This window comes from Nerophis ophidion, linkage group LG16 (genome assembly GCF_033978795.1).
Source record: "Nerophis ophidion isolate RoL-2023_Sa linkage group LG16, RoL_Noph_v1.0, whole genome shotgun sequence".
NCBI classification, from domain to species: domain Eukaryota; kingdom Metazoa; phylum Chordata; class Actinopteri; order Syngnathiformes; family Syngnathidae; genus Nerophis; species Nerophis ophidion.
This window is the reverse complement of record NC_084626.1, coordinates 2,652,605-2,670,084: the sequence shown is the minus strand read 5'-3', so window position 1 is coordinate 2,670,084 and position 17,480 is coordinate 2,652,605. Positions and strand designations below refer to the sequence as shown.

Sequence of the window (17,480 nt, the reverse complement as noted above, 5' to 3'; positions counted from 1 at the left end):
AGGTATTTATTTATTTTTAGTCACTGATTTATCCACTATTTTGCCAGGATTTAAAATTATATTCCCAAAAATGTCCTCAGTTTTAAGAGCTACTTATTTATTTTTAGTCACTGACTAATCCAGATTTTAGCCAGGATTTAAAATTATATTCCTAAAAATGTCCCAAGTTTTAAGAGCTCTTTACTTATTTTTAGTCACTGACTAATCCTAATTTTAGCCAGGATTTAAAATTGTATTCCTAAAAATTTCCCAAGTTTTAAGAGCTTTTTACTTATTTATAGTCACTGACTAATCTTAATTTTAGCCAAGATTTAAAATTGTATTCCTAAAAATGTCCCCCAGTTTCAAGAGCAATTTACTTATTTTTAGTCACTGACTAATCATAATTTTAGCCAGGATTTAAAGTTTTATTCCTAAAAACGTCCCCAGTTTTAAGAGCTATTTTCTTATTTTTAGTCACTTACTAATCCTAATTTTAGTCAGGATTTGAAATTATATTCCTAAAAATGTCCCCAGTTTTAAGAGCTATTTACTTAATTTTAGTCACTGACTAATCCTAATTTTAGCCAAGATTTAAAGTTGTATTCCTATAAATGTCCCCCAGTTTTAAGAGCTATTTACTTATTTTGAGCCACTGACTAATCCAAATTTTAGCCAGGATTTAAAATTATAATCCTAAAAATGTCCCCAGTTTTAAGAGCTAATTACTTATTTTTAGTCACTGACTAATCCTAATTTTAGCCAGGATTTAAAGTTTTATTCCTAAAAATGTCCTCAGTTTTAAAAGCTACTTATTTATTTTTAGTCACTGACTAATCCAGATTTTTGCCAGTATTTAAAATTATATTCCTAAAAATGTCCCCAGTTTTAAGAGCTCTTTACTTATTTATAGTCACTGACTAATCCTAATTTTAGCCAGGATTTAAAATTGTATTCCTAAAAATGTCCCCGAGTTTTAAGAGCTATTTACCTATTTTTAGTCACTGACTAATCCTAATTTTAGCCAGGATTTAAAGTTTTATTCCTAAAAATGTCCTCAGTTTTAAGAGCTACTTATTTATTTTTAGTCACTGACTAATCCAGATTTTTGCCAGTATTTAAAATTATATTCCTAAAAATGTCCCCAGTTTTAAGAGCTCTTTACTTATTTATAGTCACTGACTAATCCTAATTTTAGCCAGGATTTAAAATTGTATTCCTAAAAATGTCCCCGAGTTTTAAGAGCTATTTACCTATTTTTAGTCACTGACTAATCATAATTTTAGCCAGGATTTAAAGTTTTATTCCTAAAAACTTCCCCAGTTTTAAGAGCTATTTACTTATTTTTAGTCACTGACTAATCCTAATTTTAGCCAGGATTTGAAATTATATTCCTAAAAATGTCCCCAGTTTTAAGAGCTAATTACTTATTTTTAGTCACTGACTAATCCTAATTTTAGCCAGGATTTAAAATTGTATTCCTAAAAATGTCCCTGACTTTTAAGAGCTATTTACCTATTTTTAGTCACTGACTAATCATAATTTTAGCCAGGATTTAAAGTTTTATTCCTAAAAACGTCCCCAGTTTTAAGAGCTATTTACTTATTTTTAGTCACTGACTAATCCTAATTTTAGCCAGGATTTGAAATTATATTCCTAAAAATGTCCCCAGTTTTAAGAGCTATTTACTTAATTTTAGTCACTGACTAATCCTAATTTTAGCCAAGATTTAAAGTTGTATTCCTATAAATGTCCCCCAGTTTTAAGAGCTATTTACTTATTTTGAGCCACTGACTAATCCAAATTTTAGCCAGGATTTAAAATTATATTCCTAAAAATGTCCCCAGTTTTAAGAGCTAATTACTTATTTTTAGTCACTGACTAATCCTAATTTTAGCCAGGATTTAAAGTTTTATTCCTAAAAACGACCCAAGTTTTAAGAGCTATTTACTTATTTTTAGTCACTGACTAGTCCTAATTTTAGCCAGGATTTAAAATTATAGTCCTAAAAATGTCCCCAGTTATAAGAGCAATTTTTTATTTTTAGTCACTGACTAATCCAAATTTTAGCCAGGATTTAAAATTATATTCCCAAAAATGTCCTCAATTTTAAGAGCTACTTATTTAATTTTAGTCACTGACTAATCCTAATTTTAGCCAGGATTTAAAATTATATTCCTAAAAATGTCCCCAGTTATTAGAGCTATTTACTTATTTTTAGTCACTGACTAATCCTAATTTTAGCATGAATAATTATATTTTGTCCAGTTTAAAAATGTTAAATTTGTCAAAATAACTATTCAAATATAATATTTTTGGTTTTCCGCTCTAAAAATGTCCCTAGTTTTAAGAGCTTTTTACTTATTTTTAGTCACTGACTAATCCTAATTTTAGCATGAATAATTATAATTTGTTTATTTTATTTTTAAAATGTTACATTAGAGAAAATACCTATTCAAATATGTTTTTTTTGGTTTTCCCGACAAAAGTTTTAAGAGCTATTTACTTATTTAAATTTTTGGTTTTACATCATAACTTAAATTTTAGCATGAGTAATTGTATCTAGTCTATTTGAATTTAAACATTTTAGACTTGAGAAAATAATTATTGACGATGGAGGGATGAAGAGATGATGGATGGAGGGTTGAAGAGATGATGGATAAAGAGATAATGGGTGGAGGAATGATAGACATAGAGATGATGGATGAAGAGATGATGGATGAAGGGATGATTAAGAGATGATGAATAAAGAGATTATGGGTGGAGATGATGGATGGAAGGATGATGGATGAAGAGATGATGGATGGCAGGATGATGATGAAGAGATGATGGATGGAGGGATAATGGCTAGATGGATGAAGAAATGATGAATGGAGAGGAAATGGATGGAGGGATGATGGATGAAGAGATGCTGGATGTAAAGATGAGACATGGAGGGATGATGATAAAGAGATGATGGATGGAAGGATGATGATGAAGAGATGATGGATGGAGGGATAATGGCTAGATGGATGAAGAAATTATGAATGGAGGGGAAATGGATGAAGAGATGGTGGATGGAGGGATAATGGCTAGATGGATGAAGAAATGATGAATGGAGGGGAAATGGATGGAGGGATGATGTATGAAGAGATGCTGGATGTAGGGATGATAGATGGAGAGATGGTGGATCGAGGGATGATGGCTGAATAAATGAAGAAATGATGGATGGAGGGATGATTGATGAAGAGATGATGGATAGGTGGATGAGGGATGATGAAGAGATGATACATGGATGGGTGATGATGAAGAGATGATGGATGGAGGGATGATGAGATGAAGGATGGAGGGATGGTGGATGACGAGACGATGGATGAAGAGATGATGGCTGGATGAATGAAGAAATGATGGATGGATGGATGAAGAGATGATAGATGGAGAGATGGTGATGAAGAGACGATGGATGGAGGGATGGTGGGTGATGGATGTAAAGATGATAGCTGGAGGGATGATGAAGATATGATTGATGGCGAGATGATGGATGGAAGGATGAAGAGATGATGGATGAAGAGATTATGGATGGAGAGATGGAAGGGTGGAAGGAGAAAGAGACAATCACTGTCGGGGGGAGATGACGTCATCTCGGCCGGAACAGGGAAGGGCTCACCTACACTCACACAAACACACGCCCGCGTGCACGTGAAACGGGCACACGCGTAGCGATTGTTTGGTCCGCGCCTTCGTTTGTCGAGCACGCGAGTTGTGTGTGTGTGTGCGTGTGTGCGCGTGTGCGCGTGTGTGCGTGTGTGTCCGCGCCTTTTTACGCCATTCATGGTCGCCTCCTCGGCAGCTTCCGGCGGGAAATGGAAGACATGGAAGTCTTCTTGTCGACCAACATCGGGAGGATCCTCGGCTTTGCTCTAGGTAAGACATACCTCCATTTATTACCTACAACTGGAATATAATATGTATTGTAACCTCATATTTATTATAATATGAAGTTTAACTCATATTTATTATCATATAATATGTATAGTAACATGATATTTAGTAAGGCATTACACGGAGGACGTGTGGTCACGTGAGTGTAGCGTCGTTCTTTCTGTCAACTTTCACCATTATTTGTCATGAAGAGTTGCATAATATTTGTCTCCTGGCGCTTTTGTTAAGTGTTCTTCCGAGATGAACTTTTTGTTTTTAAAATGGTAAAGTGTTTTCTGATGAATATTTGAACGATGTTTGACCACGAGGGGGTTTAGAATCCGGAAATAGTCACGTGATCTTTTGATTGAGAGGATAACACTATGTATAAAAGTCTTGCAAAATGCAGCCACGCCTTTTACGGATTGGCAAAAAACTCCACTAAAAGTATATATATATATGTGTGTGTGATTTGTGTGTGTATATATATATATATATGTATATGTATTTGTGTATGTGTATATATATGTGTGTGTATATATATATGTGTATATATATATATATGTGTGTATATATATATATATATACAGTGGGGAAAAAAGTATTTAGTCAGCCACCAATTGTGCAAGTTCTCCCACTTAAAATGATGACAGAGGTCTGTAATTTTCATCATAGGTACACTTCAACTGTGAGAGACAGACTGTCAATAAAAAATTCCAGGAATTCACATTGTAGGAATTTCAAAGAATGTATTTGTAAGTTATGGTGGAAAATAAGTTTCTGGTCAACCATTCAAAGCACTCACTGATGGAAGGAGGTTTTGGCTCAAAATCTCACGATACATGGCCCCATTCATTCTTTCCTTAACACGGATCAATCGTCCTGTCCTCTTAGCAGAAAAACAGCCCCAAAGCATGATGTTTCCACCCCCATGCTTCACAGTAGGTGTGGTGTTCTTGGGATGCAACTCAGTATTCTTCTTCCTCCAAACACGACAAGTTGAGTTTATACCAAAAAGTTATATTTTGGTTTCATCTGACCATCTGACATTCTCCCAATCCTCGGCTGTATCTTCCATATCTCCATTTTGGTATAAACTCAACTCGTCGTGTCTGGAAGAAGAAGAATACTGAGTTGCATCCCAAGAACACCATACCTACTGTGAAGCATGGGGTGAAAACATCATGCTTTGGGGCTGCTTTTCTGCTAAGGGGACAGGACGATTGATCCGTGTTAAGGAAAGAATGAATGGGGCCATGTATTGTGATATTTTGAGCCCAAACCTCCTTCCATCAGTGAGAGCTTTGAATGGTTGACCAAATACTTATTTTCCACCATAATTTACAAATAAATTCTTTAAAAGTCCTACAATGTGAATTCCTGGATTTTTTTTTCACAGTCTGTCTCTCACAGTTGAAGTGTACCTATGATGAAAATTACAGACCTCTGTCATCATTTTAAGTGGGAGAACTTGCACAATCGGTGGCTGACTAAATACTTTTTTGCCCCACTGTATATATGTGTGTATGTATATATATATGTATATATATATTTGTGTGTATATATGTGTATATGTATTTGTGTGTATAGCTATATATAATGTGTGTATATATATATATATATATATACACATATATGTATATATATTTATTTATATGTGTGTATATGTATGTATGTGTGTGAGTGTATATATATATATGTGTGTGTATATGTATGTATACATCATATGTGTGTATGTATATATATTTGAGTGTATATATGTGTATATATATTTGTGTGTATATATGTATATAAATATGTGTATATGTATATGTTTATGTGTATATGTATATGTTTATGTGTATATATATATGTATATATAAATATATTCATATATGTGTGTATATTTTGTGTGTATATGGTTTTAGGTTTTGTGTGTATATATATATACATATACAGTATATATATATTTTTATATATATGTGTGTGTGTGTATATTAGGGTTGTACGGTATACCGGTATTATTATAGTACCGCAATACTAATGAATAATTTTCGGTACTAAATTACCTCTAAAAAGTACCGGTCCCGCACGTTGTCGTCACATCGAGTTGCTGGTTTTAGGAGCAGAGGAGCATGTTCGGTAGCGCACACACACAGAGTACTTGCAAGCAGACACAGTGTGTGGACAAAAAAGGGAGAATGGACGCATTTTTGGCCTAAAAAGTAAAGATAAAGTTAGTTATAACACTGAAACGCCCTCAGGAAAAGGTGCTTCAAGACATGGCTAGCTAGCTAGCGGCTGACGTCCATCCGCTGTCGGCAGTGCTTCAGCTACTTCTAAATCACTAATCCTGGTCACCATGGCGATGAAGTACGTTTCTTACAAGTATCACTGGAGGATGAGGAATAGCTAAACATGCTGCATTACACACCATAGCTCACCGGCGTCAAAATTTCAACAAACGAAATGGGTGGATCTTCACCTGACATCCACTTTAATGATATCAAGTACAGGAGCTTATCTAGTCGATATTTCTATTATTACATCAATATTTTTTGGCATCACAACTTATTTCGTTATTCTAAACCTCATATTATTTTTATCAACTCAGGAAATACGTCCTTGGACACATGAAGACTTTGAATACGACCAATGTATGATCCTGGAACTACTTGGTATCTGAATTTGTGGTATCATCCAAAACTAATGTAAAGTGTCAAACAAAAAATAAGTGATAATTACATTTTAACAAAGTTCTAGACAGAGAAAAGGGAAAGCAAGCAGATATTAACAGTATATTAATAGTTCATTTTCTACCACTTATATAGAATATAAATTACACAATATGTTACTGCATAAGTCAGCAACTAATTAGGAGCCTTTTTTTGTTTACTTACTACTAAAAGACAAGTTGTCTAGTATGTTCACTATGTTATTTAAGGACAAAATTCTTCTTTGATTGCAATAATAAAATACAGTATTGGCTTTATTGTAAAATAAAGCCAATAATGGCATGTTTTGTGGTACCGAAAAGTATCTTAATAATTTTGGTATAACTGTGTGTGTGTGTGTGTATGTATATATGTACTGAATATGTGTGTGTGTGTGTGTGTGTGTATATATATATATATATATATATATATATATATATATGTATGTATGTATGTATGTATGTATGTATGTGTGTGTGCGTGAATGTTTATATATGTGTATATACATGTGTATATATACGTGTGTGTGTGTGTATACATGCATATATGTGTGTGTATATATGTATGTATACACACACATTAGATTAGATAGTACTTTATTTATATATATGTATGTATATATATATATATGTATATATATATATATATATACATATATATATATAAAGTATGAAAATATTGATGTTCAGTTAGACATGTAACTGTGTTTATTATTGTTGTGTTTGAAATTAATTAATTCATAATTTGGTATTATTCTAATTTTGTGATTATCTAACTAAACTTTGATCAAATCAATTTAATTACATTTTGTTTTATTGTATTTTATTTTGAGAGCTTCTAATATTTTAGATCAGAGATGTCTAAATTATTTACACCAAGAGTGTAAATAATTTAGACTAAAAAGTCAAAGTAACCAGGGGCCATTTTGATATTTTATAAATGAAAAAATGTTTAAAAAAAAACAAAACAAAACAAAAAAACTATATTTAAAGACAAAACTAAGTGTCATAGGTGACAAAGTATATAATTATTAATTCTTTGTTTGATAAATGTCACTTTTTTCTCATTCCATTCAGATTTTTTGGTCTTATCTGACATTTTTACTTTTTTTTTTTTTTTTACTAACAATATGCTCAGTCAACAAAACCTGGTCTGAGGGGCCGCACTCAAGCTCCATCGGGTTGGAGGGGAAACATTGCTTTTAATCCGGGATGTCTCTGTACATTGCTGCAATTATCTTTCCCTGACTAGTCTTCCAGTTCCTGCTGCTGAAAAGCACCCCCACATCATTATGCTGCCACCACCATGCTTCACTGTAGGGATGGTGGTGAGCGGTGCCTGGTTTCCTCTAAACATTCACGCCAAGGACTTCAATCTTTGTCTCATCAGACCTAGAGAATTTAGTTCATCATGGTCTGATAGTCTTTCAGGTGCTTTTTTGCAAACTTTTGACAAAAAATTGGTTTTGGCTTTGGTAGTCTTGTCATTATAGGGTACTGTGTGTAGAATTTTGAGGACAAGAATGAATGTATTGTATAGTACAATCACTGCTTCCACCTGCACTGATCTCCCACATGTTCCTCTCAGTGTTCCTGTGCATCTCCGTGCTGGCACAGCCTGCAGATGTCCAGTGCGAGAACGTCTACAAGGACTTCTCGGACTGCGTCCTGGAGCTGGGAGAGAGCATGGACAACTACAAGGAGAACGTGACCAGTGAGACCGGAGTGGCGGCTGTGTGCAGGTGACCCCAACCATGAAGTGATGCTTGATCCATGAAGTGATGCTTGATCCATGAAGTGATGTTTGATCCAAGACGTGATGTTTGATTCATGAAGTGATGTTTGAACCATGAAGTGGTGTTTGATCCATGAAATGATGCTTGAGCCATGAAGTGATGTTTGTTCCATGAAGTGATGCTGGATCCATGAAGTGATACTTGATCCATGAAGTGATGTTTGGTCCATTAAGTGGTGCTTGATCCATGGAGTGATGCTTGATCCATTAAGTGGTGCTTGATCCATAAAGTGGTGCTTGATCCATAAGGTGGTGCTTGATCCATGAAGTGATACTTGATCCATGAAGTGATGTTTGGTCCATTAAGTGCTGCTTGATCCATGGAGTGGTGCTTGATCCATAAAGTGGTGCTTGATCCATGAAGTGATGCTTGATGCATAAAGTGGTGCTTGATCCATGGAGTGATGTTTGATCCATGAAGTGATGCTTGATCCATGAAGTGATCTTGATCCACGGAGTGATGTTTGATCCATTAAGTGATGCTTGATCCGTGGGGTGATGTTGGATCCATGAAGTGATGCCTGATCCATGAAGTTATGTTTGATCCATGGAGTGATGTTTGATCCATGAATTGATGCTTGTTCCATTAAGTGATGTTTGATCCATGAAGTAGTGTTTGATCCATGAAGTAATGTTTGATCCATGAAGTGATGTTTGATCCTTGAAGTGGTGCTTGATCCATGGAGTGAGGCTTGATCCATGAAGTGATGTTTGAACCATGGAGTGATGCTTTAGCCATGAAGTTAAGTTTGATCCATGAATTAATGCTTGATCCATGAAGTCATGCTTGATCCATGGAGTGGTGCTTGATCCATGAAGTGATGTTTGATCCAGGAAGTTGTGTTTGATCTATGAAGTTGTGTTTGATCCATGAAATGATGCTTGAGCCATGAAGTTATGTTTGATCCATGAAGTGATGCTGGATCCATGAAGTGATACTTGATCCATGAAGTGATGTTTGATCCATGAAGTGATGTTTGATCCATGAAGTGATGTTTGATCCATGAAGTGATGTTTGAACCATGAAGTGATGTTGATCCATGGAGTGATGCTTGATCAATGGTGTGATGCTTGATCCATGGAGTGATGCTTGAACCATGGAGTGATGCTTGAACCATGGAGTGATTTTGATCCATGAAGTAAAATTTGATCCATGAATTGATGCTTGATCCATGAAGTGATGTTTGAACCATGAAGTGATGTTGATCCATGGAGTGATGCTTGATCAATGAAGTGATGCTTGATCCATGGAGTGATGTTTGATTCATGGAGTGATGCTTGATCCACGGAGTGATGCTTGAACCATGAAGTGATGTTTGATTCATGAAGTGATGCTTGATCCATGAAGTGCTGTTTGATTCATAAAGTGATGCTTGATCCATGAAGTGATGTTTGATCCATGGAGTGTTGCTTGATCCATGGAGTTATGCTTGATCCATTAAGTGGTGCTTGATCCATAAAGTGATGCTTGATCCATGAAGTGATGCTTGATCCATAAAGTGGTGCTTGATCCATGGAGTGATGTTTGATCCATGAAGTGATGCTTGATTCATGAAGGGATGTTGATCCACGGAGTGATGTTTGATCCATTAACTGATGCTTGATCCGTGGGGTGATGTTTGATCCATGAAGTGATGCCTGATCCATGAAGTGATGCCTGATCCATGAAGTGATGCCTGATCCATGAAGTGATGTTTGATCCATGAATTGATGTTTGATCCATGAAGTGATGTTTGATCCATGAAGTGATGTTTGATCCTTGAAGTGGTGCTTGATCCATGGAGTGATGCTTGATCCATGAAGTGATGTTTGAACCATGGAGTGATGCTTTAGCCATGAAGTTAAGTTTGATCCATGAATCAATGCTTGATCCATGAAATCATGCTAGATCCATGGAGTGGTGCTTGATCCATGAAGTGATGTTTGATCCAGGAAGTTGTGTTTGATCCATGAAGTTGTGTTTGATCCATGAAATGATGCTTGAGCCATGAAGTGATGCTGGATCCATGAAGTGATACTTGATCCATGAAGTGATGTTTGATCCATGAAGTGATGTTTGAACCATGAAGTGATGTTGATCCATGGAGTGATGCTTGATCCATGGTGTGATGTTGATCCATGGAGTGATGCTTGATCCATGGAGTGATGCTTGATCCATGGAGTGATGCTTGAACCATGGAGTGATTTTGATCCATGAAGTAAAATTTGATCCATGAATTGATGCTTGATCCATGAAGTGATGTTTGAACCATGAAGTGATGTTGATCCATGGAGTGATGTTTAATCCATGGAGTGATGCTTGATCAATGAAGTGATGCTTGATCCATGGAGTGATGTTTAATTCATGGAGTGATGCTTGATCCACGGAGTGATGCTTGAACCATGAAGTGGTGTTTGATTCATGAAGTTATGCTTGATCCATGAAGTGCTGTTTGATTCATAAAGTGATGCTTGATCCATGAAGTGATGTTTGATCCATGGAGTGTTGCTTGATCCATTGAGTGATGCTTGATCCATGAAGTGATGTTTGATCCATGAAGTGATGCTTGATCAATGAAGTGATGCTTGATCCATGAAGTGATGTTTGATCCATGGAGTGATGCTTGATCCATGGAGTGATCCTTGATCCATGGAGTGATGTTTGATCCATGAAGTGATGTTTGCTCCATGAAGTGATGCTTGATATATGAAGTGATGCTCAATCCAGGAAGTGATGCTTGATCCATGATCCAGCAGACAAATAGGAGGTGACAGACGCTATCATCCAAGAGGAAGAAACAAAACATGGCGCTCAAACCCACTGAGTCGTTTTTCTAAATAATTGATAACTTTGCCGCGGCGGTTATGACTTTCCTGACTGTTTAGTGGTTGCTGTTGTTCAGTAGTAGTACTTGTTGTTGTTGTTAAGTGGTGGTTGTTGTTTAGTGGTGGTTATTGTTAAGTGGTTGTTGTTTAGTAGTTTTTGTTTAGTGATTGTTGTTGTTTAGTGGTTGTTGTTTAGTGGTTGATGTATTGTTGTTGTTTAGTATTTTTTGTGTAGTGGTTGTTGTTTTTGTTTAGTGGTTGTTGTTGTTTTTGTTGTTCAGTGTTTGTTGTTATTAGCAGTTATTGTATAGTGGTTGTTGTTTAGTAGTTGTTGTTCAATGGTTGTCATTGGTTAGTAGTAGTTGTTGTTTGGTGGTGGTTGTTGTTTAGTAGTTGTTTTTGTTTAGTGGTTTTTGTTGTTTAGTAATTGTTGTTAAGTGGTTGTTGTTTAGTAGTCTTTTTGCTGGTTGTTTTTAGTGGTTGTTGTTTAGTGGTCGATGTTTTGTTGTTGTTGTTTAATATTATTTGTATAGTGGTTGTTTTTGTTTTGTTGTTGTTGTTTTTGTTGTTCAGTATTTGTTGTTTTTAGCAGTTGTTGTTTAGTGGTTGTTATTGTTTGTTTGTTGTTTTTTAGTAGTTGTTGTTGTTTAGGGTTTGCTGTTTTTTATTAGTTGCTGTTTAGTGGTTGTTTTTGTTTACTGGTGGTTGTTGTTCAATGGTTGTCATTGGTTAGTAGTAGTTGTTGTTTAGTGGTGGTGGTTGTTTAGGAGTTATTGTAGTTTAGTTGTAGTTGTAATTGTTTAGTAGTTAATGTTTTTAGTTGTTGTTGTTTAGTGGCTGTTGTTGTTGTTTAGTGGTTGTTGTTGTTTAGTGTTGGTCGTTGTTTCATTATTTTTGTTATTAGTTGATGTTTAGTTGTTTTTTAGTGGTTGTTTTTTTTTCAGTGGTTGTTTTTTTGTTTAGTGTTTGTTGTTTTTATTAGTTGTTGTTGTTTAGTGGTTGTTCTTCTTTGGTGGGTGGTTGTTGTTGTTTTTTAATGGTTGTTGTTGGTTAGTAGTAGTTGTTGTTTAGTGGTGGTTGTTGTTTAGAAGTTGTTGTTTTGTGTTTTATGCTGGTGTTTAGTGGTTGTCGTTGTTTCGTTGTTTTTGTTATTTAGTGGTTGATGTTTAGTTGTTGTTTAGTGGTTGTTGTTGTTTAGTATTTTTTTTTTTTGGTTGTTGTTGTTTAGTGTTGTTTTTCAGTAGTTGTTGTTAAGTGTTTTTTGTTGTTTAATGTTTGGTGTTTGTATTAGTTGTTGTTGTTTAGTGGTTGTCGTTTTTAGTGGTTGTTTTTGTTTAGTGGTTGTTGTTTTTTAGTAGTTGTTGTTTAGTGTTTTTGTAGCTTGGGGTTTGTGGTTTTGTGTTTGTTTTGTGTTTGTTTTTGTCGTTTAGTGGATGTTCTTGTTTAGTAGTTGTTTTTTAGTGTTTTTTGTTTAGTCCTTGTTTAGTGGTTGTTGTTTAATAGTAGTTGTTGTTGTCTAGTAATAGTAGCTGTTTAGTGGTTGTTGTTTTTTAGTGGTTGTTGTCATTTAGAAGTTGTTGTTTAGTGGTTGTCATTGTTTTGTTGTTTTTTAATGTAGTGGTTGATTTTTAGTTGTTGTTTAGTGGTAGTTGTTTTGTAGTTGTTGTTAATTAGTGGTTGCTTTTTTGTAGTAGTTGTTGTTTAGCGATTTTTCTGTTTAGTGTTTGTTGTTTTGTAGTAGTTGTTGGTTAGTGTTTGTAGTTTTGTATTAGTTGTTGTCATTTAGTGGTTGTTCTTTAGTGGATTTTTGTGTAGTCGTTGTATAGTGGTGGTAGTTGTTGTTATTGTTTAGTCGTGGTTGTAGTTAAATGGTTGTTGTTGAACTCCAGTACAACAATACATTTCTGTTGCATCATAACCACTGTTAGATTGTTCTGTGATATTGTCTCTCTTGGATGCGGTTGCCATGGTAATTGAAGCTCAGTCTGTATCCATCACTGATAAAGGAACACTCACAACAGCCAGGAAGAAATGCAGGCTGGGGGAGAAAAAAACATGGCAGCTCGGGATGTGCCATACCACTAATTTTCCTTCTGGTCCGATACCAGGTAAAATTGAGGCTGGTATCGGCGATACTGATCGGATACTTTGAGCAAATATACCTAACGTCTCTGCTAAAATTCAAACAGTTGTGTGTTTACAAATAATAACATATTTACCGAAAAAAGCAACTGTAAAACGTAAGAATAAAGAGCAAAAAGTCAGAATGTAATGCTAAAAGTTTTAACTTTTTAGCATTTATTATTATTACTTTTATTATTTTTTTAAATATATCAAATTGGCCCCCCATACTCGACTTGTTGGTGGAAAAAGTTTAGACACTCCTGATCTAAAATATTAGAAGCTCTTAAAAATATTAATAATGATAATATTAAAATACAATAAACTTAAAATATAATATAAGCAAAGTTTAGTTTGTTAGTTAAAAAATAACAACAGCCATAATAAAGACTGATAAATGTGTAACTGAACATTAATATTTTCTTACAGGCAGAATTGTTGACACACTAAGTTATGCAGTTACACAATAATATTATTATTATTTTATTTTTATTCTTACATGGGGGGAAAAAACAAAAATAAAAAGTAAGAAAAAAAGAGCAAAAATTTGGAATGTAATGAGAAAAAGCTAAACTTTTTAAACTAATAAATAATTTTAATTTGCTTAGTCACCTTTGACAAAATTTATTGTCTTTATAAATGTATATCATATCTGTTTTTAGCACCACAAATCTAAAATATTAAACACTCTTAATTTTTTTTAAATAACATCAAAATAAATACTAATATTAAAATGATTACAAAATATTAATTTGAAAAATAACAATAACCATAATAAAGACTGTTCAATGTGTAACTAAATATTATTTTCTTATAGGCAAAATTGTTTACACACTAAGTTACACAATAATATTACTATTATTTTATTTTTATTCTTACATGGGAAAAAACAACTGTAAAATGTAAAAAAAAAAGAAAAAATATTGCTATGTTATTAAAAAAAAGTTTAAATGTTTAAACTAATAAATAATAATAATGTGTAACATTAGTATGTTTGTACAGCAGAGTTTTTGACACCCTAAATTGTACAGTTACAGAATAATTGTATTATTTAATTTTTATTCTAACATGAGACAAAATAAACAGTAAAACTGTGAGGGAAAAAAGCAAAAATATCTGTATGTAATAAAAAAAAGATGAAATGTTTTAACTAATAAATAATAACATTATACATACTCACTTACAATACAAGGCTGACACAATGTCTGTTTTTGGCATTTTTATTTAATCAAAGAAAATATCAAAATGGCCCCCGAACCCAAAATATTAAAAGGTCTCAAAATGAATAAATGAAAAATACTTGAAATATAAACAAAGTTTAGTTAGCTGATTAAAGGCATTGTTATTATTTTACTAACTGTAACATCAGTATTTTTGTACAGGCAGAGTTTTTGACAACCTAAGTTTTGCAGTTACACAATATGATTTTATTTTTATTCTAGCACGAGAAAAAAACAACAGTAAAAATAAAAAAGAGCAAAAATATGTAATTAAATAAAAAAAAGATTAAATGTTTTAATTAATAATAATAATAATATGTGTAGTCCCCTACAATACAAGCTGACACAATATCTGTTTTTAGCATTTTTATTTAATTAAAGAAAATATTACAAAGTCTCAAAATTAAAATAACATACACTTAAAATATAAACAAAGTTTAGTTAGTTGATTAAAAACATTGTTGTTATTTTATCAACTATGTCCAATTTCTATTTTTGTACAGGCAGAAATGTTGACACCCAAAGTTGTACATTTACACATTAATGATATTATTTTATTTTTATTCTTACATGGCAGCCGCAATTGTGGATATTTTGATGTGAGGATGGATATTAGAGCGTAATGATGGGCGGTATCGACGTTTCAGTGCGGCTCCGCACATGACTAACGGCCGCCGTGTTGTGACGTTTGTTTGCCGCAGCCACTGGGAAGCCTTCCACACGTGCGCCCTGACGGCATTGTCGGACTGCCGGCAGGAGGTGAGCGCCATCTGGGAGACGCTGAGGCAGGACGCCAGCAAGATGCACTTCCAGGGGAACTTGTTCAACCTGTGCAGCCCCAGCTCCGCCCCCACCGCCGCCGCACCCGTGGCAGCGCTCACCCTGCCCCTCACCGCCATGCTGCTCACCACCGGGCCCAGGTGGTGCCTCATGTAGGTGTGGCGCCGGGGGTCGGGGTCCAGTCTTCCCGAGCACATAGAGCCAAGGAACACATAAAGGTCACAAATCTCCTTACTAATCGTGTCTTTCAAAAGCTATTTTATCAAAGGAAATATTCCAAAATCGAGCAATAGCATCAATATGCTTCACTATGCTAACTGCTAGTTAGCTTAGCTTTTATGGCGGTTATAACTTGTTTTGTTTTTTTACACTTTAACTACATTAAAGTGCTAACAAAACTAACATTTGAGAAGATAATTGTTACACTTCTCATGATGTTAACCTGGGCTAAAAATTCAGTGTTAGTATTTTTAACAATTTTGTCACATTTTAATGTTGTTTTTACATGGTTTGTTTCCACACACACACATCCACAAAAAATATATTTTATTTAGTGACAAATGGAAAAATCGACAAAACTGATGAATAAATGTAAATATAAACATCATGTTTGCGAGGCTAACTAGCCAATTTTAGTATTTTCAACACATTTAGTCAAGGAAATTATGCCAAATTTTAGTAGCAAAATTTTACTTAGCAAATATTTGAGCTTAAATATATATGTATGTAAATATTTATATATTTAATATATATATATATATATATATATATATATATATATATATACATATGTACATGTATACAAATATATACTATATATATTGTATATGCAAAATCTTAGTTTAAATAAATATATGTACGCATATATATATATATATACATACATACATATACCTAAACATACATACAGTATATATAATATATATATAATAAATAAATAAATATATGTATATGTATGCATATATATATATATATATATGTATATATATATATATATATATATATATATATATATATATATATACACATACATATACACAGTATATATAATATAGTATATATATGCAACATTTTAGTTTAAATAAAAAATAAATACATATATTTATATATTTGCATATACATATACATACATACATATATACAGTATATATAATATAATATGTAAACTATATATACTGTATTTGCAAAATTTTAGTTTAAATGTATGTGTGTGTATATATATATATATATATATGTATGTTTATGAATGCATATATATACACACATTCATATATATAATGTGTATATATATACATGTATGTATGTATGTATGTATGTATATATATATATATATATATATATATATATATATATATATATGTGTGTGTGTGTGTGTGTGTATATATACTTGTTTTTACATTATTTGTTTACACACACACACACACCAAAAAATGCAAAGTGAACAATGGACAAAACTAATAAATACATGTAAATATAAACATGATATTTGATACAGCAGTCTACTCGGCAGTATCAAATCAAGCCGACGTTATGAGATGTCTTTGTTTTGAAAAATAAGGGAATCATACACGGGAACATTTTAAAATGGGTTCAAGCAATGTTAGCATTTATCTAGCCACTTGTATCTCAAATCTCCGATACGAGCGCCGATACGCGATAACATCGGAATGTCCTCTAATAAGCACTCAAGTTTGGTATTTGCTTTTATTTGAGTCAAGTCATTTACAAAAGGTAAACATGCGTCCCTAATTAAACTGTCGCGGTCTAAAACAGCACGTTTGTTTCAAAGTATCAAACATTCATAGTTGCAAAGCACAGTTTGGATCATTTATTTTACTGCAACACCCCCCCAAAAAAAACACTCCAATTCAACTTAAAGACAGCATAATTCTGTCATAATTAATCTTTTTCTTACCTACCGCGTTTCTCGGGTGTCATTAAACTCAATCGAGCCTTTTCTAACAGTCCTACAAAACAGTCAAAGTAGCTGATACCGAGCCAGATTGGTATCGGTATCGGCCAATAGTCAAGGCACTTACTGCAAAAGTCAAAAGAATGAAAACAAAAATAAATAACTAATGACAATCAACTTTTTCCACAACATCCACTTGGTGGTTCCTTCCAGCTGCTTCTGACACACCAAAAAGTGGATTTAGTCCTCGGTGCGTGTTTATACTTTTTTAGGGTT

At 33.7% G+C, this 17,480-nt stretch overlaps 1 protein-coding gene across 1 annotated transcript; it reads left to right on the top strand.

Moving 5' to 3' along the window:
* The first annotated feature begins 2,454 nt into the window (after positions 1–2,454).
* Positions 2,455–16,006, top strand: LOC133569981 (neuritin-like). Its single transcript, XM_061922560.1, has 3 exons — positions 2,455–3,882; positions 8,160–8,313; positions 15,214–16,006. The coding sequence occupies exons 1-3, from the start codon at positions 3,822–3,824 to the stop codon at positions 15,446–15,448; spliced, it is 450 nt and encodes a 149-aa protein (XP_061778544.1). The 5' UTR covers positions 2,455–3,821; the 3' UTR covers positions 15,449–16,006.
* The last annotated feature ends 1,474 nt before the right edge of the window (positions 16,007–17,480 follow it).

What these genes read in the sequence shown, in the direction of transcription:
- LOC133569981 (XM_061922560.1), top strand. Translation starts at nt 3,822, where the DNA reads ATGGAAGACATGGAAGTCTTCTTGTCGACCAACATCGGGAGGATCCTC. An exon ending in GATCCTCGGCTTTGCTCTAG is followed by an intron (nt 3,883 to 8,159) that starts GTAAGACATACC and finishes TGTTCCTCTCAG; the next exon opens with TGTTCCTGTGCATCTCCGTG. An exon ending in GGAGTGGCGGCTGTGTGCAG is followed by an intron (nt 8,314 to 15,213) that starts GTGACCCCAACC and finishes TGTTTGCCGCAG; the next exon opens with CCACTGGGAAGCCTTCCACA.